General features: G+C 39.9%; 1 protein-coding gene across 1 annotated transcript in view; it reads left to right on the top strand.

Moving 5' to 3' along the window:
- LOC308067483 (myocardial zonula adherens protein-like) overlaps positions 1-27,519 on the top strand; it is a 63,135-nt gene that overhangs the window by 13,175 nt on the left and 22,441 nt on the right. Inside the window, exons 3-10 of the mRNA XM_080396357.1 lie at positions 2,467-2,625; positions 5,215-5,307; positions 7,679-7,792; positions 8,654-8,806; positions 11,610-11,735; positions 12,598-12,726; positions 17,231-17,316; positions 19,997-20,102. Of these exons, the coding sequence (XP_080252483.1) occupies positions 2,467-2,625; positions 5,215-5,307; positions 7,679-7,792; positions 8,654-8,806; positions 11,610-11,735; positions 12,598-12,726; positions 17,231-17,316; positions 19,997-20,102 (966 nt within the window). The remainder of the gene's footprint in view (positions 1-2,466; positions 2,626-5,214; positions 5,308-7,678; positions 7,793-8,653; positions 8,807-11,609; positions 11,736-12,597; positions 12,727-17,230; positions 17,317-19,996; positions 20,103-27,519) is intronic.

The raw sequence follows: 27,519 nt of genomic DNA, 5'->3' as shown, positions 1-27,519 counted from the left end.
TGCTAATGTTTCAGAGGCACAAAGGATCTTGGTAGTTGCTGGCAGTCAGCTGTTCACCTCATAAAAAATGAAAATGGATAAAGGGTATGGATTTATGAATTCAGTGACTGGTGCCTTAGTAACCTCTAAACAATCAAAGTGATTATTCATTTGCTTATCAAGAAGATGGAAACTTGTATGTAATCCCTTCATCCAGACACAGGGGAGGAGTCGTGATGAAACTATCAAAGAAACTGTAAAACGCTGGAAGCAAAAAACCACAAAGAACTTGAGAGTCATGTCCCCATCTAGTTTCTGTATTTTCCCTACTCAAAAAATCATGTGTGGGGTTTTTGTTTGTATGCATCCAAACAGCAGAACAAACCCCCTAATAATACGTAATTATGAAACTTCTGATTATCATGTTATGAAGCCTTGTATATAATGTTTTCAAAAAGCAAAATGATACCATGTATAGGTAGGGCTGGTTGCCCAATGTTTTTCCATTAAGTGGTTTTAAGGCTTTCTTTTTAAATGTTTGCTTACAGCTTTTGTTGTCCTTTGCCCGAAACATTCTTTATCAGGTGTCTGCTGTGTGACTGTTCCCCTCCCAGCCCTGCACACACACCCCCAGAGCTTCGGCAGAATGGCTAAGCGATTAATGATACAGTAAAGGAAAATGTGTAGGAAAACGTGTTGAGAACATCTGTCAGTGCCATGTGGGAAGGACACAATACAAACCAAATGTCTATATTTACCCATTTTTCTTAATGCTAGTAGATTTTTCTGTTGATTTTTCCCTTACCCAAAGAAGTTTTCTCACATGGCCACCGTAGCTGTGTTAATTTAACTGCTAAAAACTGAAAGTGCTACTGCTTGAGACTGCAGATGCTATCACTGCTCTCTGTCGTGGTAGGGACTGGAGACTGTAGGATGCAGCTGCAGATGGATATAAGATGTTTGATGCAGATGGATATAAGATGACACCTCTGGTATCAAAGAGAGCATTTAGACAATGCTTAGACTCTTACTTTAGCAAAGAATCTCAAAGTTTGTCAGTTTTCATACAGTGTTGTTACTGAAAAACAAAACAAGCCCAAATGTATTTTAAGGTCAGTGTAGTAAACATTCTCAGATTTACCCATATCCTGGTCTATCTAGCATGAGAAAGAAAGTTCAGTAAAATTATCTATAACAGATTTGTCCCCAGCACTGGACTTTCAAAAACACAATGCAAAACTAAGCAGTAAGAGCTGTTTCCAAGATTCTGTCTTAACTTTCTATTCAGAAATAATCAGTAATTTTAGGTTCCTAGTTTGCAAATATTCACAGTTAGGTAAGAATATTTTTTTCTCTTCTTTTTAAAAAGTCATAATGTGGACATCTTCATGTAAGCTAGTTATTTAAATTATTTGTAATCAAGAAGAGAAATTAGTACTTCTGGAGACAGACTCATTTCAGATGATTGCTAGAGAAGGATGTTTCTCTGGGTTGATTAGAAGGGAGGCTGGGTGAGTAGTCAGGTCAGGTGGTTAAATCTCAACCTGCAGAGGGAAATGATTCCTATTGTTTGCATGAATATTTTTCTTACTAAATATATTGATGAGATGAGTAAGAGGAGTCTGCTGCAAAGACTGCCTTAAAGTAAGACATATAATTATTCTATTCTCAAAATTTCTGCATATCATTAAAAGAACAAATGTAGGCACTTTTAAAACAGCCTATTTACCTGTCAAGACCTGATTTCAAACTAACGCCCACATGAATGCTGTTTCATAGCTTTGCTTTTGCTCTTACAATGTCAGTTCTACAACTTCTTTACCAGAAATGCAGCCCTGAAATAAATGTTTGATTGCATTGGAGGTCCTCAGCGAGCTTTAAATGCAAACTGAATTTCTACTTTGTTTATCTCCAAGATAAACAGGTATTTTCTGAGCTCTGTTTAAGGAACCTTACCTAAAATGTTTTCATTTCAGTTTCTTCTGAGAACTTTCTAAATTTTTTTTGTTAAACTTGTAGAATTGTATATTTCCTGCAGCAGGGATTTTGAGGAGTGAGGGGCAGTTCTGTGGCTGCAAGAGTTTAAGGGGCACCGTGAGAGCTGACAATGCTCTGGAAGAATGTAGAAAGTAGCATATGTTGGTGAATGAAAATAAGCAAGGATACCTTTCTCTCTCACATGTCTCTACCTCTACTTGCGCAAATTCAATCTGTTATCTCTAGCGGTACCTATGTCACTTCCATTAAAGCCAGTGGAAATTAAGACATCTCTGTATCTCTATCATTTATAAACTGGTCACTGATCTTCCCAGCAACATGAAGGCTGACAGGGTGCCCCCAAAACATATGGGAGCTAGTGTTCTGAGGTACTGTGGTGCTTTAACTATAGCTGCCTGTCTCTCTTGGCCCTATGTTACTGTATTTTTGTTTGTTGGGTTTTTATTTTAGTACTGATTTAACAATAACTTTATTTTTTTTACTTTTAAGGAGCTGTACCATGTACCAAATGGCATGTCTCCAGGGAAGCTGTCTCATGGGATGGTGTATGGTGTCGTGCACCGAACTGACAACAACCATAAGAGAGAAATGGTGGTTTACGGCTGGTCAGCTGATCAGTTGAAAGAGGAGATGAATTACATTAAAGAAGTGAGTTATGCTTTCAGCTTCAAAATTTGTCAAATGGCCTTTCTATATATTAACACAGAGCTGCTGAGTGTATATGGGATGACTGATGTCTAGCCCAACAGCTGAATTTGAATTGGGAACCTATCCTGAAGCTAAAGGCTTGCATTGTTAGTATTCATATTGGGAAAAAAAGCATGCTATATCCCCGGGAACTGTGGGTTCCAGACTCGAGGCCTCTGTGCCAAGTGATACTTGCTAAGTGGTACTTGCTTGCTGACTGGGCTAGAGCTGGGCAAGCAAACTGCCAAACAGATCTTGGAGTTCCAGTCCTGAAGCCTTCATGATTTTAAATGTGATACAGAAGAAACTACATAGGACACCTGAAAGGATAAACTCTCTTCTGTCTTCCTCTGCTTCCCCTGTCCCAAATCCCCCAGTTTTGAAAAGGCTCCTAAATTAGGTGACATAGTAAAATCACTTGGGTATATTTTGGGGCAGCCTTAAAATAGTCAGCCTAATAAGGATGACTTTGTACTACTTTCTGTGTGCATGCTCATTTATCATCATTGGCAGAGGCTCTCCTGAAAGGGGGGCGGGGCAGAAAGAGTATCTGGTGCTGCTGGTTTCTGTGCTTGAAACTCAGCATCTCTTTGCCTGTCAGTCCTTGCCTCTCAGGATTTGGCAATAACCCCCTAATAAACCCAGGGCAAATATCGTGTCCTTCTCTTTCCATCCACCTTCAGGGAAGCTATTGGTCAGTGTTATCGTGTTACACTGATTCAAGTGCAAACAAATATGAAAGGAAGGAACACTGAGTCAAGCCAGCAGCGTAAGAGACTGTAATTATGTGCGCTCTTAACATCTGCCTGGCCTTTAGCTATCAGCACTTGCTTCTCTCCTTTATTACTCAGTCTGTTAGCTCCCAGCATTCGCCACTCACATTCACAGTGAGGGTATGTCACCGCTGCAGCGCAGGCGGCGCACAGGAGTTGCCTTGCTGCTGGTTTCCTGCCTGGGTGGTTTCTCTGCCCTGCTGGGGTGGTGTCAGGGGATGGGTGAATTGGCATGTGGCAGGTCCAGCTCCCTGGGCTGCACTGTGCCTGGCACCTGGCGCAGATTGCCTGGACTGGGACCATATCCCTGCCCTTTTCTCTTCATAGTTGCCTTGTGGCATGGAGGGACATGTCCAGGCAGGTGAACTGCATGTCTTGCGTGTGTGTTCAGGGTACTGATCCTTCCAGGAAAAAGCAGGAAAGGCACGGGAAGAGGCATAGTGGCTCTTGCTATCCCCTCTTCTAGAAGCTGTGTTCAGCTCTGCTAATTTGTGAACTTTGTTCTGCCAAATAAGTTTCATCTTTAAAAGCAGAGTCTTAAACAAGAGCCTTCAGCTTGTGCTATGTATACGCAGACTTAAATAGACCAAAAATGATGGGCCACGTCAGAACTGCTGATGGTTTCCTCTGTATGAGTCAAATTTGCACCCTGCAAGAGAGTGCATGTATGTGCGTGGGCATATGTGTGGGCAGGGACAGGGTGGGGGGTGCTTCCCTGAGGCAAAGTGCAGGAGGCAGCTTCCTTCCACGTTTCTCGTCCTAAAGGGAGCACATAGTTTGGGGTAGGCTTGTACCTACTCCTTGAACAGATTTGGTGGCCAATGCCCCTCTTTCTGCACCTGCAGAGGTGCTAGAAACATCCCCACTTCTATAAGGCCCTACTTGTTTTCCACTTGCGCCTTCCCTAACTAAGCCTGTGCATCGACAAGGCAAGATCACTGCCCTAGATTATCTGCCATCAGCCTGTGTTTGGTATGGGGAGGGAGGAAAAAAAAATGAGTTCAGATTACCTAGCTGGAAGGTAGACTGTAGGCAAACGTTTAACTACTGTTTACAGCGTGTAAGTAGTTACTGCAGTTCTTGAGAAGATTGGTTCTGTGCATGGTTGCAATGGCATGTAAACCCAAGATGGCTCTCAGCATGCCATTTTTTTCTTTTTCTTTTTTCTTTTCTGTTTTAGAAAGGCAAAGTATAATTTATGCCCATAGTTCGTAAATAAAATCAAATTCAGTACTAATCTGTTCTTCAAATTTGAAATTGCATTGGTACATTTGTGCTAATATACTGTTTAGCTAGCTACAAGCCTGAAAGCCTGAAATTAAAGGGTTTATCTTCAAAGCATACTCAGGGAAAGTTAATTAACCACTTTCTAAGGTATGAAGGTGTATTAAATCCGTATGTGGATGCTTTTTTTTCCAGAAAAACATTATATGCTAATTATTAAACTAAATTAATATTAATTCAGGGTGGAATGAGTAACGGATGATTTAATTAAAATTCATTATTTAAATTATTAATTTACAAATGTTTAAGTGTGTACAGTTTAGAATTGCTCAGAGATGTTTGTTTGTATCATCCCTGTGTAGATAAGTCTTGAGGCTTAAGTTTTTGTCTTGCTCTTAAGAGTAAATTGCTGTTGATGAAAAGATAGATTAATAATGGAAATTACTGAAAGTAACAGTTAACAATGAAGGACAGAAAAAGATAATCATGTCCTCATATAAACAGTATTATCAATAAGTTTGATAAAGGCATTTGTGTTTTTTTCTGACATCAGGTGAGAGCAACTCTGGAAAAAGTAAGAAAGAAAATGTATGGTGAATATGATGAAATGAAACGAAAAATACAGCAGCTTACGAATGAATTGAAAGTAAGTACACATACATTTGTAGGGAAAGCATATGAGAATAGCTGTCCCAGTGTTATCTAGAAACTTTTTTTTGCTTCAGCAGAACAGAAATAATTTCTCAAACCACTCCATTTCATTGTTTTATGTGACATCTATACTTTATTTATTTATTTATTTTCCCCTCCAGGAACGTAAAGTAGGACAGGGATGCTTTTGCATATGGAATTACTAATTGCCTGCTTCTTAGAAAAAAAAAAAAAGAAATGATAACATTGTCTCTGTGTGTTGGTACTTAGTGGAGATGTTTGTACCAGTAAGCTGCTAGGTGAACTGAATAAATAACTTAAATAATTAGGAATAACACGCAACTTAGTTGGTGTCATTTCAATAGACTTTGCTCTGTTTTACTGACTTTATTGTTTAAACACTATAGTAAAAGATGCAGCAGTGTTCTTTAGCATTAAAGTGCTTGACTGTTCTAAAAATTACTTACCTTTTGGTTCTAAATTGAACCTTTCAATGGTCATTCAATGACCTCTTTCTTCTGACATGCTGCTTTAGCAATAAAAGCTGCTGCAGTCTGTAGAAGTATCCTTCATATTAAACTGCTGAGTTCTTTGGTCCAGAAAATCTCCCTGAAAACTTGCTGTGGATTTTATATTCAACATTGATTTTCATAGCCCTGGTTCAGATGAAGCTTGGCAGTTAAACCTGTTCTGACTTCAGGTGACTGGGCCCCTGACTTGTTCTCTTCTGCCATCCTTGTTTAGAGGCTGTCAGTTTCCCGCATGCTGTATTATGTATAAAGATCAGAACTTGCTGTTAAACTGGTACTTTTATTCCGTGGCAATTAGTCTCAAAGAAGAACAACACACAAAAAGTCATCCTGACTTGAGAGGAGGAGGCAGAGAAAACTGAATTTCTGTAAACTGTGTTAGATAGCCTTAATGGTGCCAACAAGGTGAGTCAGTTTTGTCGTCTTTGCAGCTGATCCTTACTGAATAGGAGTGCTGATACCCTGCACTTCCAGATCTTCTGTCAGACCAGTAGAAATCATGCATCTGAGTCTGAACATCTTTCCTAATTAAGGGTTTCTGACCAGCTCTGACAGAATCTCTAGTTCTGCAGCAAATTAGCAGATTGTGAAGGGTTCTTTCTGACGTAAATGGCATGAGACACCCTCCCTGCTTTTTAATACTTTCGACTGCCTGAAAGAAAGCCCAAGTGCTGTTCTGTTAATAATATATGCTTTTTTGTTTGGTTGTTTGGTTTTTGGTTTTGGTTTTAGTTTTACATGGGTAATATCTTTCATGCTATTTGAGGATCCTGTTTAAAATCCTTTATATACTCTTTGCTTCAGCTTTGAATCACTATGCTTTTTTCCCCCATCAGTTTCCAGGACTACTTTCTGTTCATAAAGTTTGTTTGAAATTTGTACTTCCAGTATCCTGCCCTGGGCAGTATGCTTCTTCATGCAAGTTCTTACCTTGTAACGTTCTTAATCCATCCAAAGCACATCTGCTTTTGTTTGTTTGTTTTTTTGTTTATATAGGGTTAACACTAACTACTTGGCTTCTACTCCTTATGCTGACCTAATCTGTGTATGACTTTGTTACTAAACACTCATTGTTCTCCCTATCAGTCCCTAGTGTTCTTACGATTTTATCAAGAAACAAATCTGGTCCCTCTGAGAATGTGAGCTGGGCTGGCCTCCGTTAGTAACCTTTTTTTTCCTCTTTATTATTGGATGTTTCAAAATTATTTACTGTGTTTGGCTTTTGGTCTTTTCTTAAATGATGTAATTTTGTGCTTTTTTTTTCCCTCCAGTTTTTAAGTGTGTTTGTGTACACACAGAAGATGACAGATTTTCACGCAACAAAGCTCTCTGCTGACTTCTACCTGCTTTGTATTGTTTCATCCTTAAGTCTTCTTGATTTTGCTTCTTTATATACCTGATTAGTCAGTTCCTTCTTAATTAAGGCTGTTCTACAGTTCACCCAAACCTTTCTAGATTGCCTCCTCTCTTGCATTCTTCTGCTTTTTACTCTGACTTTTTACAATCTGCCCATTCTGTGTACATAAACTTTCTGAATAAACACCTGCCAAGTGTCCTCTTGTCCTTTCAAAAAGAACAGCTTTTGGAGTGATTACAGACTAGCAATAAACATAGATATACTTGTGTCTTATTTCTGTTAGCATATTTGGATTCTAAGTTTTGGTTGTTTGTTTCTGAGGTGCAGGAATATGGTTTGAGGCTTGTATATTTGAAGCCTCCTAATAGTGTGAAAATTAACCATGGAGTCTTTCACATCAGTAGCTCTCTTTGAAAGAATAGGTAAACTTGATCATTATTCTATATAAAACTTTTTTTTTTTTTTTTTTTCCTGCTCAGGTGACAAATGCTCATCAGGAATCCTTAGAGAATCATGTGCGAGTGCAGGCTGCAGCCTTAGATAGCTTTAGTGAAATGAACAGCTCCTTGACATCAGCATCAATAGACTTGCAGGTACATTTTAATAGCTGTTTCACAGCTGACAACTGCCTTTTTTGACATGGATTTAAAAGCATACATAAACCATGAATGATAAATACAGATTCTAACACTAAACAAGCCCATAACGTACTGCCTTGGATATCTAAGGCAGCTAACTTAGGAAATGAAGAAAAAGATTCCACCACCTGTGTTTTTAAAAAACTTGTTAAAAACCAGTGTACAGTGAAGAGATACTGATCTGCAGCAGACTAATGCCACTTGTGACGTCTCCACAAAAAGATTATCTAAGGTGAAAATGTGGTTTGTTCTGTATTGTGCAAAACGATACATCGCCTGACTTATTCCTGCCTTCACTGGTTAACAGAAATGGAAGTGGCATGTTTGGATGCTAAACACTTGTGACGCTTTACATACCTGTGAAATGTAAGGGGAGGGAGAATGTGGGAATGAATTTTCTGGTGTAAAGATTTCCGAATTCCCATGTATATGAGCTGAACAACTTAATGTTCCTGATTACATGTATGTCACTTTTTCTCAGTCTAGTGCATTTAATAGGTATAGCATGGCCCTTGGAGAGAAGAAAGGAAGAGTGCTGGGATAGCGTTCAAACTGGAATGTATCCATGTTCCTTTCTGTTTTTTTATAGGGTTCCAGGAGTTGATTTCACTGAGCATGTTCTTCATGGGAATACCTTCTAGCAAACAAAATACAACAAAAGCCATAATTTAGATGTTAAAACTTGCAAAACTGTTCACACTACATTGATGCATCAGGAAACTCTTATAATGTTCTGTCTGTTCCATAATGGCTTGACTATATTAGTTCACCAAATTATTTGTGATTTTTAATATGTGGTTTGCCTCTTTCCTCTAGAAAACTCTAGTGGATGTTACATTGGAGAACACTGATATAAGGGAACAAATAAGGAATTTAAAACATACACATGAGCAATCTATGGAAAAGCTGAGAGAGAAGCAGAAGCAACTGGAAACAGCACAAATTGAAAATCAGTTACTGAAATTAAAGGTGCAGTATATAACTCCCCTAAAAATATTGCACAGTAAGGGCATTAGGAGTATGTTAAATGAATTCCATGGTCTAATTTGTAAAGGGTTCTTCATTCTGCATGTGTTTGTCATTCCCTAGAGCTAACATATTCCTGTGAATCAATACTGTTTTAATAACAGAATCTTATCTGGCAGCAGTCAGTCCTTCCATAACATGGGATGACGATTCAGGGATGTTGGCAGGTGAAAAGTCAAACTGTTAAATCTACACAGTCCTGTAGAATTTCTTGTTGTTGAATTTGTTTATGTGGTATTGTACAATTTTTAATAGGTACTCTGTTAAGCCTTATGAACACACGGGCAGCAGGTATATGCTATAACAGCAAGTGTCTTGGAAGGAGAATTAAGCTCTTTCTTTTAGAGAAATGCAAGTGAATAAAATGCAAACTGGAAAGTTTTATATGTCAGAAAGCTCAACCATATTCTCCACTCATCTGCCAAATGTATTCCTTTAATCTCAATTAAAGAAAAACCCGCAAAACAAAAAGCCTCCCCAAAAAACCCCAACCACGAGAAAAAACCTCTTCTGGAAACCCTTGTGTCTCTTGAAATTGCTCAAAATAGATTAATTTGGATATAGTACTGTATCAGAATTTGTCACTGTGAAATTAAGGTGACTGCTAGTTTATTCATGTTTAATTTTGTCAGAAAAGATATTTCTTTTTGGCTGTCTAGTGACTTGTATTCATGCTTAATGATGAAAGGTTTAAAGAGAAAACATTAGTGAAGCTCTACAGGCTATACAAATAGCTGTATTTTGTACCTGCTATTGTCAGCGGGAAATAAAAAGAGATGAAAAAAACAATTAAAAGGAGAAAGCAAAGCTGATGCAATTAAGATTCCGAAACAGAAATTTGGACTATACTATAATCTTAAGGACATGCACCAACAAGTCAGGGAAAGGTATGTCTGCTTCTGATGACAGGGAACTGCAGGTTAAGTCCCAGCTCGACTGAATGCTTAAGGATTTATTTATCTTCAAGCATGCCAGTTCTGCAGAATACAGATGAGGAAGATGTTTAAATTTACCCTGAAAGTTGCAGTTTTATTACAAAGTTAGTGGATAAAATACCTCATTGCTGTCTTTAAAAGTTAAACAAAATTGCATGTCGAGGATGCCAAGACATCTGGGACTTAATTCCAGGGGTGAATGTAAGAGGATGGTGTGGAATTTGGGAGGTTAGCAGTTGAAAAGCAGTAATTACTGTATGCCATGATTATTTTATTGGGTAGGAGAATACACACATGTAGCTTATTAAGGAGGTTTGGTTTATTCATACAATCATAATAATAATTGAAGTTGGAGATGTTGCTTAAGAGTACTATAACAGATGCCCTAATGCGTCTACCTTTTCATGCTTGTTTTTACTCTCCTGATTGCTCATAATGAAGCAATAAGCAAAGGAATGGTGGAGAGACAGCGCCAGAGATCGTACTGCAGTTAGTACATCGAAGGACTCTGGGTTGTTGGCTTTTTCTGAATGATACTATTCTTCCAGGCTTCCTGAAATGTGGAAGGTTTTGAGTTGTACTGAAACATAATTTAACTCCACGCTCTCTCACAAAGTGCAGGTTACTACCCCTGCCCCAGCGCTGGGCTAGGTGAGGTGCCAAAGGGGGTAACTGAGGTACAGGTGGAGTTCGTCAGAGCTGTCACTTTTCAAAGGATTAAATACATTGTTTTATCCTATAGGGTAGTAAACCAGCTTGTTCCTACCATGCAAGATAAACACAAAGGTTTAAAAAAATCTTTCAGTCCTTGAAATTAAAAAAACCAACCCAACAAACCAACCCAAAACTTGAATCATCAGAACCAAGTATTTTGTAGCTGCTTAAACTACAGTGATCAGCAGGGAACACTTCATTCTTCTCCCAGATGACAGTGTATTCCTCCTCTTCCTGACGTTTTTGTAGCACCCACAGCACTTCACTATAACCTTGTCTGATCTGTAGCATCTCTAGTGAAGAGCTAAATCCTGGACTAGCTTTTTTACTTCACTTTTATTGCAGTTTACAGAGTAGATGTGTTTAAGCTATGAATATCCTATCTGGTGCTCCATCACGGAAGGTGTAGTTTAGTCAGTGTTTTGAGCCAACAGAAGGGGGAAATCCTGTCTCTGAATTACCATTCCTGCCCTCTTCCCTATAGCACTGGTAACGTTTCTGGTCCTATGGCTAAAAATGAACCCTTACACACCCCTGAGAATATTAATTCTAAGTCTGATTGTTCCCTGATCTGCTTTGCTCCATGGTCATCCCAGTTCTTGTGCCTACACAAAGAGCAGTATGTGAAAAAGCAAGAGAGGGGAGGGGGGGTTACAGCTCTGTCTTCTAGGTAACAACACGTACTTTGGTCCATCTTAAAGTAAGTATTGCTTTGAGTGCTCATGGTCATTTAGAAACAGGAGTTGTCTAGACCATCTCTAAATTATGCTTCTGTAAAATGGCAGGAGACGGTATGTTTTCAGTGGGGAAACAAGCCAAATGATACGGAGGCTGATATGGAAGGGCTCTGTAAAGAGGCATAGCCTGGTCTTAGATAATCAACGATCAGTTAAATTCAGACAACAGGAAACGGCAACTTCTTACTGGTAGAGTGTTGTAAATGGTCTTGGTGCAAATGAAAATCTACTTCAGCAGCATCAAATTTATGACAAGGTGAAGCTGAAGTTCAAAGTGTTATTCTAACATTGTGCGAACTGCATTTCTCCTGCTGCCAGCGGTGCTGTGCTGACTGATGGGTCAACTTTTCTCTCTCATAGGTGGAATCATCACAGGAAGCCAATGCTGAAGTAATGAGAGAGATGACAAGAAAACTGTATAGTCAGTATGAGGAAAAAATGCGAGAAGAGGAGCAGAAACATAAAGCTGAGAAAGAAATCCTCCTAGTACGTATAGCCAGTCTGTGAGAGTGGTACTTAGCTTGGGTGGCACCTCCCAATCATTTACTACTCCAGAGTTGACGTGTGCCTTTCCTCCTATCTCTGTGATGAGTCATGCCACAGTTACTAAGCTTTCCAAGCTTTTGGGGTTGTAGAGCTAAGAAAAGAATGTGTTCAAATACAGCAGCAGTAATGATAATGTAGATTTCAAAGCCTGAAATGGAGTAAGTTGGGGTTTTTAACTTTTGATTCACCAAAAAAAAAAAAAAAAAAAAAAAAAAAGGGAAATATAACATCCAATTTTGGTGATAGTTTAAGAAGTGCAGCGGGAACAACTTCACTGGAGCAAAAGTCTTCCTGTCCCCTGGTTTCACTCTACCCCAAAGTAAAATGTTTCTATTAGCAGTTAGAAAAATGCAATGACTAACTGCTAAAGATACATAGTGATAAAGATTCCCCAGTCTCTTTCTATTCATATTGTTTTACATATGAGGAAAGTACAAAGCTGAATGTGGCAAACTTTGGTATTTAAAATGCTATCTTCTGCAAAAGCATGTTTTTCTTATGCTGTTATTTCATTACATCCTCAGAAGGGAAAACAGATATCTAAGAAATAGGTAGAAGCTTTTCTCAGATTTTCATAATGATGTTTTACAAATACCTATGCACTTCAAAATACCCTAAATCTTTTGTTCTATACGGTTCACATTTAGGGTCACAACTCTTCCAGACTTCTGGGCAGGTGTAGTGAAAAACTTTAAGCTCTGCTTAAAAGCTATTAGCTTTTAAGCACTGGCTCTGTGGCCTAAAGAAAAATAAATAAGAATTCCTTGGATGTTAATGTGACTGTAAATATTCATATTTGAAGGAGGAAACAAATCGGCTTCTGAAAGCTATTGAAGAGGCAAATAAAAAGATGCAGATTACAGAAACAAGCATACAGGAAAAAGACCAGAGAATTGGTGAGCTGGACCGGCTGATTGAACGTATGGAAGAGGTATGAGAGTTAGTTGATTGCTGCCTTTAAACTAAATGCAGAAGTGCATGGAGGAAATTTGAAAAAAATTATTATTTTTTTGTCTGCTGCTCAGTACCCGGCTCTGTGACCGTACCACTGCTGTTTGCATCTCAGTTACTGTGTCCAGATAAGTAAATGGACCTGGACTACCACAGAGACACTGTCATTAAGTGGTTCTTCTGTCTTTCTAGTGGTCTTTACAGTCAGGGCTGCCTAAGGTCTCAAAATTTATTTAGTAAATTAACCATTATTTTAAAGAAAGACTCTAAAAAGATCATTCAGTCTTCCTTCAGTGTTCAAGGTCTCCTAAGCCTAATGAAGTAATCATAAATGATCCAAAGTCTCTTAGATATACTGTTGGCAGGTCCATGGAGTGCATGGAACTTTGCCTGGGGATGGATGAGGAGCTGACTGAGAGCTTAGGGATCAGGATTAAAGGGAGGGCAGAGATGGGTGACATTATCGTGGGAGTCACACAGGCCATCCGACCAGGAAGACGGAGCAGATGAGGCCCTCTATAGACAGATAGGAGCAGCCTCACCCTCAGAAGCCCTGGTCCCCATGGGGGACTTCAACCACCCTGATCTCTGTTGGAGGGACAACAGAGCAGGGCATAAGCAGTCCAGGAGCTTCACGGAATGTGCTGATGATCAATTCCTCCTCCAAGTGATAGGCAAGCCAAAGAGGAGAGGTGCTGTGCTGGACCTTGTTCTCACCAACAAGGCAGGGCTGGTGAGGAGTGTGAAGTTCAAGGGCACCGTTGGCTGCAGTGACCATGAAATGGTGGAGTTCAAGATCTTTAGGGCAGTGAGGAGGGCACACAGCAAGCTCACTACCCTGGACTTCAGGACAGTAGACATTGGCCTCTTCAGGGGTCTGCTTGGTAGACTACCATGGGCTAAAGCCCTGGAAGGAAGAGGTGCCCAAGAAAGCTGGTTAATATTCCAGGATCACGTCCTCCAAGCTGAGGAGCGATGCATCCCAGCGAAGAGGAAGTCAGGCAAAAATGGCAAGAGGCCTGCATAGTTGAACAAGGAGCTCCTGGACAAACTCAAACACAAAAAGGAAGCCTACAGAGGATGGAAGCAAGGACAGGCAGCCTGGGAGGAACACAGAGAAGTTGTCTGTGCAGCCAGAGTTAGGAAAGCTAAAGCTCTGACAGAATTAAATCTGGCCAGGGACATAAAGGGCAACATGAAAAGCTTCTATGGGTACGTTGGTGAGAAAAGGAAGACTAGGGAAAATGTGGGCCCTCTCTGGAAGGAAACAGGAGACCTGTTACTTGGGACAGGGGGAAGACTGAGGTACTCAATGACTTTTTGCCTCGGTCTTTGCTGGCAAGAGCTCCAGCCACACCGCCCAAGTCACAGAAGGCAAAGGCAGGGACTGGGAGAACGAAGAACTGCCCACTATAGGAGAAGATAAGGTTCGAGATCATCTAAGGAACCTGGCGGTGCACAAGTCCACGTGACCTGATGAGATGTGCCTGTGGGCCCTGAGGGAACTGGTAGATGAAGTGGCCAAATCACTATTCACCATATTTGAGAAGTCGTGGCAGTCCGATGAAGTTCCCACTGACTGGAAAAGGGGAAACATAACCCCCGTTTTTAAAAAGGGAAATTAGGAAGACCAGGGGAAATACAGGCTGCTCAGTCTCACCTCTGAGCCTGGCAAGATCATGGAGCAGATCCTCCTGGAAACTATGCTGAGGCACATGGGAAATAAGGAGGTTATTGGTGACAGCCAACATGGCTTCACTAAGAGTAAATCATGCCTGAAAAATTTGTGATGGCCTTTGTGATGGGTTTACAGTGTTGGTGGGTGAGGGAAGAGTGCCTAATGTCATCTACCTGCACTTGTGCAGAGCATTTGACACTGTCCTGCATGACATCCTTGTCTTTAAATTGGAGAGACATGGATCTGATGGATGGGCCACTCAGTGGATAAGGAATTGGCTGGATGGTCACACTCAAAGAGTTTGTCAACAACTCAGTGTCCAAGTGGAGACCAGTGATGAGTGGTGTTCCTCAGGGATCAGCATTGGGAACGGCACTATTAAACATCTTTGTTGGTAATGCTGGGCATTGGGATTGAGAGCACCCTCAGCAGCTTTGCTGATGACACCAATCTGTGTGGTGTAGCCGACATGCTGGAGGGCAGGGATGCCATCCCGACGGACCCTGACAGGCTGGAGAGGTGGGCCCGTGCAAACCTCATGAAGTTCAGCATGGCCAAGTGCGAGGTCCTGCATGTGGTCCAGGGCAGTCCCAAACACAAATGCAGGCTGGGCAGGGAATGGATTGTGGGCGGCCCTGAGGAGAAGGAGTTGGGCATGTTGGTTGACAAGAAGCAAAACATGACCCAGCAATGTGCACTTGCAGCCCAGAAGGCCAGCCGTATCCTGGGCTCATCAAAAGAAGTGTGACCAGCAGGTCAAAGGAGGTGATTCTGCCCCTCTACTCTGCTCTCATGAGACATTACTGTGAGGGTGGTGGGACACTGGCCCAGGCTGCCCAGAGCAGCTGTGGGTGCCCCATCCCTGGCAGTGCCCAAGGCCAGGCTGGATGGGGCTGGGGGCAGCCTGGGCTGCTGGGAGGGGTCCCTGCCCGTGGCAGGGGGGTTGGAACTAGGTGGTCTTTAAGGTCCCTTCCAACCTACACCATTCTGTGATTCTAGGATCGATCTAAATGTGGTTTAGTTAGCTAAATAGTAAGGCCTATTTCTATTTATAGTCCTGATTAGAACTGTAACTCCAGATTTTCCCACATGTGGATGAAATGCCATACTTGAAAGCTTCAGACAAATGTTTTGAGGGTTTTTTCTGGGCATGTAGGAGCCACTTAATCTTCCTTGGACGTATCTATATCTTGTTTAGGTTATGGCTCAGGATATTTTAAGGAGAGAAGAAGAAAGAAAGAAATTTTACTCCCTTTTAATCCAAAACTTAGGTTCTTCCTTCCTGCTAGCTTTAAAAAAACTTAATTATTCCTCTCCCTGGCTAATTAGTCCCTACCAAACTGTAATTGAGAGCAGGTTTCTGATAATTTACCTCTAAAGATCTGAAAGCAGAAATGCTTTGAGTCATTTACCTCTTGCGACACTGGCACCACTACTGTAAAACTAGTTGTAGCAGTTTTTGCATTGCTTCTTTTTATTTCCTGCTTTTCCTTCTCTTTTAAGGGCTTTTCTCCAGGGCAAAACTCAGACTAGCAGTCAAATGATTATTATTTTAATGTATTGTTAAACCTAAGAGTATCATAGTACCTCTCCTTGCATAGTACACCGCATCAGAATCACATTTGTTGAACCTTTTCAGCTATTTGAAAAAGCTTTACATCTTCTGTCTCAAACAGTTACAGTGAAGTTTCTTCTTCATTTTCTGGTATCAATCGCTTAACTGAGAATGAATGTTGTTGTTTAGTCCTTTAGTCTGAATAGTGTCACTCTAAATGGTGTAAGAGCAGCCCCTGCAAAAGACCAGTGCTCTTGGATGTACTTTGGCATTTCTCATTTCATTCCATAGCAGACATTATCTTTAAAGATCTGTGTCTTGCTATCTAAAATACAGAAGCAGAGAGCATTCTAGTAAGTAGAGGGAATACGATCTTCTGTTCTTACAAGTGAAGTGTTTTTTCACCAGCTTTAGTTTAGTATAGTAAATATTTGTTGCTGAGAAGTAGATTTTTATAAGCCAGTCTTGTTGGCTTTACTGGTTAGTCTGGTGTGCATTTGTATTGTGCCCTTTTTGTCTAATGCTTCCAAATGTATTATTAGAGTTAGTGATTACACTGAGAAATCATTCAGCTTAATGGAGCTACTAAAGGGGCAGATTAACTTCATCTGGGCTTCAGCCTACAATTTGTAAGTATTATGCAGTGAATAAAGGATTGCAGTATAGTTAAGTACAGATGAGTTTCTTCACATTGGTTATTTAATTTGCTCTTTTTTCTGGCTGATACTTGTAGAGTAAAACTCAACGCCTCTTAAATTCCCATTAAAGTGGATAGCAGACTCTTCTGTTAATTTGTGGTGACTCAGTCCCCAAGACCTCATATATCTTCACGAGCACTGTGCTGGTGGACACCCAAAAAATAAACAGGAATATTCTGGGGAAGAAAACAGAGCAATACATTTTATCTCAGTCTTGGACTGAGAGATTTTTTGAAGGGATAACATGGAAAATTTGACATTTATGTAGTTAAAGATTGTGATGATTCATCTTTCCATTAAAAAAATTCAGTTTCAAGTACCATACATCTTCAAATAGGAAATGGAAAAACTTGGTCTTATTTCCATGCATAGCTGGGGATTTGATTTTATTATTATGCATTCCGTGCTTCTTGGCTATAGGAAATGCGTGAATTTTGTTTAATCAGTTTCTATTTTAATTTCAAAAATTATCTTCTGAATTGCAATGAAATACGCTTTGTGAAGCCTTTACATTTTGACACATGGAGAACTGAGGATAACATTTTTTGTTTAGGAACGTCACCAGCTGCAAAAACAACTTGAACTAAATGAAATACAAATATCTGGAGCAAAATCTGAAAACAACTCTGACAGTGAAAGGTGAGATACTTCTTATCTTTGTAACTTCCAGTATTGCTATAGGGGTTTGTTTGTTTTGGAAGACACCTGAATTTTACTTTTTCTAATTTTAAAACTGCAGTCTGGTAGGGATTGCCCATCTCAATGTTAGTTTATTACATAAAAAATATCAAGAGGATTAATTTTTGCAACAAAACCCACTTTCATGCATCTTTCTTGAAAAGTTGTTTGCAAGCATGCAGAAGACATTTTAAATGGAGCAAACTGTGACGTATTTGTGGATTGCATCTTTCTTAAGCTGCATTCCCAAATTCAGCACAATATGATTCCGACTATGAATACGTAGAAAACATTCTGTATCCTGTATTAAGCTGTAGGACATCCCGTTTGAAAAGGTGAACTCTTCAAGAGAGCAAGAGTTTTGCATGTAACTGCCAGAGGCGTCTTTTTTTTTTATAAACGAGGGAAAGCAGGGAATATGTTTGAGGCTGGGAGGGGCAGGTCTACACGTGGTGCACATTAACATACACACATGAGCAAAATGAAGGTGTGGAAGAAATCTGTCATGTAGCATTACAGTGCAGAAATAAGCTATAAAGTTATATGGGGAAAGCGAGGATGATGTTATTGGCAGTGAGACCTCTGTGAATGGTTGTTCTTGAAAGCAAGAGGCTTAGAAGAGAGACCTAGTGGTGTGGTGGTACCTGGATGTGCTGTTTCTGCCCACAGGTGGCATGTGCATCCCCTACTGCTTCTTTGAGACTGACAGAGCACCATGACCAGGCAAAAGAGCTTCAAGCAAAGGCAGAGGCAAAGTTTCAACAGAAACCTATCCAGCATTGAAATAGCATAACTGCCACTGGAGTGAAAATTGCATCTGCCACTCAAAGGTTTATATGACACTACTTGAGTGGGTAAAGATGAATTACAAGCAGAGACTGAATAATTTTACTTGATTACTACCGACATCTCTGTGGCACCCAGAAATTCAGTTTTAAGGTTTTAGCATCCTACTGTTCTATAGGAAGCATAAACATAAAAGGACGTCCCACAAAGAGCATCTCACTGTCTAGTTGTATTGGTCTGTGACCAGCCTATCCAGTTTCAGGGTAGTAATGGCTTTTCACAGCAGCCTCTTAAAATAGTTATTTAAAGTGAACAGATGTCACATACAACATAGAATATGGAAATGAAAGATAATTGCTTTCTTCCTTTACCTCTGTATAACATCCTCTTCTGGCTTCAGCGAATCCTGTCCTGTTCTCTCATCATGAAAAGTTATGCTGCACTAACAAGGGTAAAGGCAGTGTTCAGACAGGAGTTTGTGCAATGCAAACAACATACAGTTGCAATCTATGCAATGCAAGCAATGAATCTGTGTCAGATGCTGAAGTCTGTTAAGTTCTCTTTACCTGTCTGTACCCAACCAGACACTTGACCTCCACTCAAGGAAGGACTTCTGTTCCATTGCCATATCGTTATCAGTGCTTAAAATTCTGAATCTTTCAGTGAGACCAAATATGTGTTACAACTGTAATCAAAATGTAAATGGAGGTTTGTGCGACCTTAATATGCAGGATTGAAAAACCTGCAGCAGTGCCTTGATTTTTTTGAGTCCTTGTCAAAGTGCTGCAGTTACAGTTCTGTAGAGTACTTCACTGTTAATTGAGACTCTTTCTGGGGGGAAACAGCATACAATTCAATCATTCATTGGAATCATGTCATGCAGTTTGCCATCTGCTGCTTTGCCTGAGAATGGTTGTTCTATTTGCAGCTTCAACAGTTTCTTCTGCTGTGCACAGACCAAAATGGAAAAAAGCCTTTTTGTTTTTGATTCCCCTCCTCCACTTCTCAAATTCTGTCCAGTCCTGAATCTAGGAGTACAGAAGTTTATTTTGTAAGCAAGCGATTGCCTTCTCTGAAGAATTTCAAGAATTCAGATAAAAATGGAGGTTCCCATGGCCAACATGCCAAAAACTTATTAAAAAGCTTCCCTCCTGTTTCTTTGCCTATTCTAAAAGTACTTTTCTGGCAAGCTGCCAAACCAACTTGTGGCAGGAGTTTTGTGGGTGTTCAATCTCTGTGTTAAACAGATTTGAAGGAACGCACAATCTATCTCATGAGTCATACGTACAAACTTAAAACATCCGCAACAATTCCTGCTGACTGTTGATGAGTTAATACTACCCTAGTTAGTGTCCTGCTGCTGTTGGCAACTATGCCAAAACCTTCACTCAAGGCTTCCCTGTAGTAGGAGAGCTTTGAAAGGGACACCAGCAGATGTGCTTCCTGGCTTTTATTTAGTATGTATTTCCCAAAAGTTTGCAGGTGGTAATAAATCAGGATGTGTCTTTCTGATGATAAAGATCTAGTTGTCTGAATGCCATTCACTTCAAGGAAAACCAGACATCTTAAGGAGATGAGCTTTATCACATTGTTTAGTTGTCAGCACTTCAGACTCTGAGTAAGCATGCCAGTATGCCAGACAAAGGTGAGTTAACTTGGGTGGAGACAGCCGCTTTGACTAAAAGACTGCTATTAAAATGTACTTTGGACAAACTGACATCTGTCAGTGGAATTTGACTTACCTACCTCTTGACCCAGTCTTCCTGATTTGTGGTAGGATTGTGGGAGTTGTTCTTGTTTGGCTTACAGTGCATAGCTCCCCGCTTACCTGCTTCATTCTTCCATGTTTTGCTAGGTCACAGCATTTGGAGGAGGTAGCAGCCAGCCTAAGAGAGCGAATCAAACATCTGGATGATATGGTCCACTGCCAACAGAAGAAAGTCAAGCATATGGTTGAGGAGGTGAGATCTAGTAAAACAATTCCGAGTCTTTTGGGAACACTCATTCTTTTAGTGCATAATCCAAAGAGACCTCTGCCCTGTCTGCAAGTTCCTTATGCCACCCTAGTTATAAACGCAATGGAGGATGAGTTAAGCATCTGGAGCTAGTGAAGCAGAAAGACTAGGTGAAAGCAGTTTACTGTGACAATCTTCAGGCTGACACTAATTCTGGGACTCTTGGTGGTAGTCCAGGAAATCCAACATAGAACTCAAACTTAATTTGAAGCATTTAGAAGGTAACTGCAGAAACAGTGCAGACTAGTTACTATGGGTCTCCTTTCTGTACAGAAGTGGAAGGCAAAACCTGCCTTTTTGTGTTTGGTTTGTTTTGTTTTTTTTTAAATGTTGTTCCTCACGGGAACAGACAGGCAAACACAGTTTTTCACTGCTCATCACCTTGCTTTTTACCTTGGTCTTGGGACATCATCTTAGCTGATACAATTTCCTTTGAAACTTTAAGTGGCTTTCTGCTGGAAAGCTGCAAGTTACAGACCACCTACGTGCCCAGAATCTGTCTGTGATTGCAGACATTTCTGTTTCTCCAAGTGGATGAAAGCGTGACAAGGTAAATAGGTAAACTAAGTTTAAATCTGAACTTTATAAAGCAGACAGCACTATTGCATGAGTTGCTATTGCACAGAGAATAGGCATTCATGAAATATCTTTTATTTTTATTTGGACATCACACATTCACAAAATCAATGTTTGCAAACCATTCTAACCTAAAGCATGCTTTCTGCATACCCAGTGTGGTGTTGTAGGATTTCTGATTAGACATGGAGTTTTTCCATTTTTATCAAAGCGGTATTTTTATAAATATATATGTATATCCTATATTTATAAAGATATATACATTTATTTACCTGTATCTGTTTTGGTTTATAAGATCCTAATGAGTCCTACTGTATGATGAGATGTGTGATACTAAGTGTCTTTTACACAGAGGGATGCAAATGTATCTACCTCTTTGCATTAAAGTTCTCCTGTCTTTTTATATACATATATATATATACACACACACATATACCAGAAGACTGGTATAAAGTCTTGAGGTTTTGTTGCTAGTTCAGCTTGCCATTTTCACTATTTTCAATCATCATAGGAGGTGCTCTAAAACAGAGCTAAAAATATTTATGCCATGGTATTCTGTTAAGGAAAACTCAATCTAATAATCCACTCCATCTAATTAATGGAGTATGGGAACTATGATTTAATCTGATTTGTATCTCTGTAAGCCAATCATCATATTATGAGCTTTTTTTTTTTTCTAACCAAAATTTCTCAAGGACTTGTCACTTTGTGATACATGTGGTAAACCAGATGATTCTAGTAATACATGAGGATGGCGGCCTAAACTTTGCCCTTTATTATGAAATATATTTTAAAAACTGCTTCATGTAACTTGACCTCTAGCAGGCTGCACTGGTCTAACAGATATGTCCAGTTCCATGGGATTTTATAGTAAAAACGTGTATAAAGCTTGGGCCAATGACTGTTATTTCATAAATATTGGGTTTAATGAGTGTATTTAGCTTGCAGATCCCTTGTAATGTATCTCTGCTGATGCCTTCATATACACAGAAAGCCCTTCTAGATCTTTTAATTATCCTATTTAACAAGTAGAATATCTTAGCTGTCAAATATGTCTGCTTTTAATCGATGTCTGACTACCCGCTTTTCAAAATCAATTAAATTTCTGTACAAATCCTTGACTGCCAAGTAGCCATAGAGAATATATTTTTGCTTTCTCTTTTAGTCCTTCTCTGTGTTAGTTTTTCTTTTAATTCAGTTTCCTTGAGAACTGTATGAACACCTGTAGCTCACTAGTGAAAATACAGATGTAGCTAACTAAAGACTCCTGCAACAGAGGTTTCATGAAGTCAGATGGACCAAATACATTAGGCACTTTGTGTTTTTTTTTTTTAATTTCATGCTATCCATGGTTTGTGTTCATACTGTGTTTGAGGAAATATTTGGGATATAGTTGGCATACGCTATTTTAAACTGGACTCTTTAATTAAAGGCCTAAAAATAGCATCTTTAATAGTACAGAGAGGAGTAGCTATTCACCATGGGGGAAAATGAAAAGCATTGCAGATGAGTATGCCCTGAGCAAGCCACCCATGTGGTATTTTTCATAATTTTGTGCTCTACTCTACATAAATATTAGAAAAGTATTCTTAGGCTCACTACACTTACTAACCATGCTGTAGGAGCTGAGAAATGGGCAATAAGAATACTTCTTAAAAGGTAGGCTGTTGAAAAGGAATGCTATCTGAAGAGTCTGTTCTGAAGCTAAATTAAAAACTAGTGAGCAGCAGCACTAAATGTACTTTCTAGAGTAAACAGGGAAGATTTTTTAATTGTGCTACTATTTAAGTCCCAGAAAATGTGTTCATCATATTTGGATGCACATCCTCTCTACATTAAATTTGACTGAATGCAGAATGTATGGCTAGGAATCTCTAGAAACGTGTCATGAAAACCTGCCATGTTTCTTGTTGTTGCAATACTTTCATGGCTGGTATCTGTAACATAACATTCCATCTTAGGGAATGTGAGGGTATTATAATGACGAATAACTTGCATTTAAATATTATAAGTGAGAAAGAAAGAATGATCAAAGCAGCTAGAAAGCTTGCTTTCTGAAATGCTTAGCTTCTCTGTTGCCTCAGAACAGACTGACGACAGGCTAACCTTGGAAACTCAGAAAAGAAATGGAAAGTAAATAAATAGTCAAAATTATCAGCAGTGCTTTTGTTAGATGCTGAAACAGCTGCTGTATGAGCTAGGTGAGAATGGGCTAAGCCTGCTTCATTACAGGATGAGCTTTATTTAGTATTAATCTTGGTATATTTGGACAGAGATCTGAAGTATAAATGAGAGGTTTATTCTTTCAGTGTAAACCACAGTGGTTTATGCTGTTATCGCCAATTTAGACAAAGCGTAGCTACAGAAATGAACATTATTTCAGAGGAGTGCTGAGCAAACAAGATACACTGCTTCAAACCCGTATAGAGAACTGTCAAAACTGAGCAGGTACTGAGATGAATCTGCTGGCTGAAAAATCACTAAATAGATTGCTTTTCAGGCCTTTTTAGGGAAAGATGGTGGATCATTTGCAGGTGACAGATGCAGGGCATTCTGTGAAAGAACAGCAAGCAGTCATGAGGAAGTGAAAGAGAAGCTTTACAGTGGAGTTTGTGATGCAATAGGCAGCTCTAACACCTCTGGTGCTCTTCTGATGGCATTTAAAAATGTGTTAGGAGGCTGTGCTTGGTCCTAATCTAGGCATGCGTGAAAGGGGATGCTAGCAGAGAAGCACCAAATGTAGGAAGCCATGGAGGAAAAGAGTATTAAAGCCTTCCTCTTCATAGGACCCATCTTGTTGGTACCAAATGCAGTAGACATGTGGAACTGAGCCCAGGCAAAGGACAATCACAGTTCAATGTGCTTACCCTCCTTAGCAAAGAAATCATTTGCTTCTAATATTTTTTCTCTGGAAAGAAATGCTTCCATCTTAGGCATTAGTAGAACCTTTTTCAACTTGACCTAGTCAGACCAGTCATAAATTAAACAGGAGCATGGAAAATAACTTGCAGAAGAAAATAAATGGAAGAAATAAAATTGGAAGTTTGTTGGAGTTGGTGACCTTCAACATCTCTCTGTGTCAGATCCCATGCAAACTCGTTTTTCAGCCTCATAGGGATTCTCTGCTGTGAGAGCCAAGATCGCAGCCCATTAGAGCACCAGCGGAGCAGAAAGTTACCCTGCGTAGGCTTAGAGCCTCATGTTCTCATTAGAGAGAGACTGCAGATGATTTAAGATTTTAAGATGATTTAAGGCTGACAGATTTATTTGTTAACTTGTTTGTTAAATAAATCTATTTGTTCCCAGCTTAGTGCAGTACGTTTTACATGAAGTGCTGGCAGCTGGAAGTGCAGGACCTGCCTTTGGCAAGTGTGTAGAAACCCATTTGTACTTAGCAGACTTTCAAAAAAATAAAGAGACAGATGGCCATAGTGGGTCACCCAGAGCTCAGTGGTGAAATCAGTGAACATTAATAATGGTAGACTCAATTAGCTGCCTTTTTTTTTTTTTTTTAACCCCTTGCCTCTGTAGCCATCTTAAGGTATGGCTGGGCAGGGAGAGACTTTCAAAGACAATCCAGGAAAACCCCAGTTCCATCAGAGGAAGAATTTGCAGGGAGACTTACAGCGTGAAAGGTGGAATCATGCAAACTTCAGGCCCTTGCATTAAGGAGTTTCCACTGCAGAGGTGGAGTTGGGCAGGCAGATGCAGGCACAGAGGCACTATGGAAGGGCATGGGAAGCTGCTACCACATTGTTTCTTTCAGGGTTGAAATTTCTGTTGTTCTGTAAGAGGATGAAAGCTTGTCTTTGAGTTATCTATTTGAGATGGTCTATCAGTTCATCCTGTCTGTGCCAGTGTGGGAGATGGGAGAGAGCTTATCGTAAGATAAAGCTGAAAGTCTTCAAATGAAATACAAAACATTGATTTTAAATCAGCCACAAAAGTATTTCCTGGTTTTATTTCAATTTCAAACCTCAAGAGATTGAAGAGAGCTTTAGTTTTGGAATTTGTGCAATTGACATTGAAATGGATTGCAGTTTCATGGTGCAATAAGCTCATTTTATATGTAATATTGTTTCATTGTTGAGAAGCAGGAGAGGGAAGGAAATAAGCGTTTGCGTTTGGTAAGCAAGACAAGTGGGTTGATGCAGATATAGGGAGCTGTTCTGAAGGGGACTGAGAAGAGAAAACAATATTTGATTCCGTGCCAAGAAATTATCTACAGAACTCAGATTTCACATGAGATTCCCCTAACTGCTGAATTGAACTGTCTCTAGGTCATGGCCCATGAGCTGTTCTCCAGCTTTAGTCTCAGATTCGTTGGATAATAAATGGTGACCAAAGACCAGGGAGAAGCTGTATCCTGTTCTATTGTGGAAGATGCTTGCATGAAAGGACAAAGTGCTAATGAGCAAATGATATCCCAAATACAGAAGATACATTGTATTGCACAACTGGGGAATAAAGAAGAAATTTTCCCACCAAAGACTTAATAACCAGCTGAAACCTTCTATATCAAGATACTGCAACTCCAGATACGTAGCAAAATAGCCTAGTTTTAATATGGAACTACAGTTTCAATTTTAGGTCAAGTAAAAGAAGCTACACAGAAGCATAGAGGATGAGAAGATGGAATTACCAGCCACAAAAGATGCCAAATTTTTTTTAACCAAAATCTGCATGGCACAGTAAAAATGAAACAACAACGACAAAACACACAACAGCAAATGTAGAAAGAGAAACCTACCTTGGGAGCTTGGAGGAAGAAGATAAATGACAGAATATAAATAACTCACTGCCCCCCCAGTTCAAGTGTTTGGCATGCCTCAGTGGACTTGAGCAATGCTTATCTATTGGCAGAAGTAGAACCACTTCTGGTGTTTGGTTAGAGTGTTTATACATGCAGAGCATTAGCTCTTTCAGCTGGGAATTGCCTGGCCAAGTCATTAATTAGAAAACTTGCACATTACTAAGGTAGCTCTTAATAAGGTGGGTTGAACTGTTCAGACAATGTGCCAATGTTTGTAACTCAATTAGGACACCTGGGCCCTGTGGGCTCGCTTTAGCAATAGATGTACATCTAAGACTGCTGTAATGTGTTCATACAGCTCGTTAGTTTAGGAAGGTCTCTAAGTTAGTGCATTAACTTAAATCAATCAGTTGTTACTTTTTCCTTAAATACAGTATCTGTTTTAAAATGGAACAAATATTGAAGGGTCACTCAAGTGATTTAAGGAGGATTAAAAGGCAAAGGTGCTCGTTCTTATTTCCTGTACTATGTTCCCTGGAACAATTTCAATTCTCTTTTCTAGCCTCTGATAAATACCACTTCAGGTCCAGTGAAATATTGGACTGAGTAAAATCTTGTTCTCCTTGTACAGCAATTACCTCTGGGAGTTCAGACTGATGTTGCAATGTCTTGTCTGTCTTGTCTTGTATCATATAGTATGTGTTTGTCCCGTGTTTAGTCATATTTATGACCGGTTTGTTCATGTCTCAGTATCAGTGTTACAGATGCCCAGTCCATGAATGGTAGGTGGATAAGGAAAACACACGGTACTTGAATAATATATAATACATAAATATATTAACACTGTCATGTCCTGATAAATATTTTAAACTAATGGATGATAATATCAAGTAGTAAATATTGACTGAACTTACCTAACAGCTGGATCTCTTCCAGTCCAATAGATGCCTGTATATTTCAAGCCTCCAGAACTGTGTCTGAGTACACAGAATAAAATAATTTGCTATTTCATACTTTCTTTATAAAACCTGTACAGTTGGACAAACCTTAATTTTCTTTTAAGATGCTTTTTCCTTCTGCTTTAACTGCTTTGTAATTCTGTTGACTTCCCTTCTAATACCACTACTTGCATCTCCAGCATTTCTTTAGAGACTCCTTTAGGTTTCTTGCAGTTCTCCTCTTGACTGTTCTTAGGTGTTCCATCTATGAGATCGATTTAACGCTGTTGACTCATACCTCTAGCTTTCCATCTTACTGAAGCAAAGTTTAGTTGCTTGGTGGAGCAAGAGAAATGCAGAAGTGCAGTACTTGCTAGTGAGTATTTACACAGTCCATTCAAGTAGCGTAGCAATTTTGTTTGGTATTTGAGGAGATGTACTGGAGACTCTATAAGGTGCAGCAAAGAAAAAGAAACAGATCTTCATTGATGGGATGGGGCAGAAGAACTGAATTTTCTGGGAGTTCCCACAAGATAAGGTGATAAAGTCAAGGTTGAGGAATTTTGAAAGAAATGACCTTAAGGTTTCGGAAAGGGGCAAAACCATAAGAAATGTTACCTGCAATAGGACTGAATCAAGGAGAGAGCTTGAAAAGAATGCTGCAGCCATATTAATCCTGAGCCAGTGGATAAATTCAGGATGGTTCACATTGCACAGGGGGCCTTATGTGGTGATTCAGATAATTAGAAATTGAAGTGGGTTTGTGAAATGCAAGCTGCACACCCAACAGTCTGCAGGGAACTTCACGGCTCCTGCCACGATGTGGAGAGATCAGGTGCCCTTCCTGTGCCTGCCAGCCAAACACTGGGACTGAAGTGGGATGGCCTGAAGGCTGAGCTCACGTGCACCCCGCCACGTTGCCCTGTTGCCTGGTGTAGAGCCCCTGAGCAGCGTGTGTGTACCGAGTGACTAAGCCAGGGAGTTCAGCTCTTCTAGTTGTGACAGCGCTGGGGCGAATGCTCCCCAGCCCCTGGGATGGCCGAAGAGAGCACATGATGCTCCTCAGTTGCTAGCAGACCAGATAAATTGCAAACTG

Source organism: Falco punctatus (assembly GCF_963210335.1).
Source record: "Falco punctatus genome assembly, chromosome: 7".
In the NCBI taxonomy this organism is placed as follows: Eukaryota; Metazoa; Chordata; class Aves; order Falconiformes; family Falconidae; genus Falco; species Falco punctatus.
Note: the sequence above shows the minus strand (reverse complement) of the source record. Positions and strands in the feature narration are given on the sequence as shown.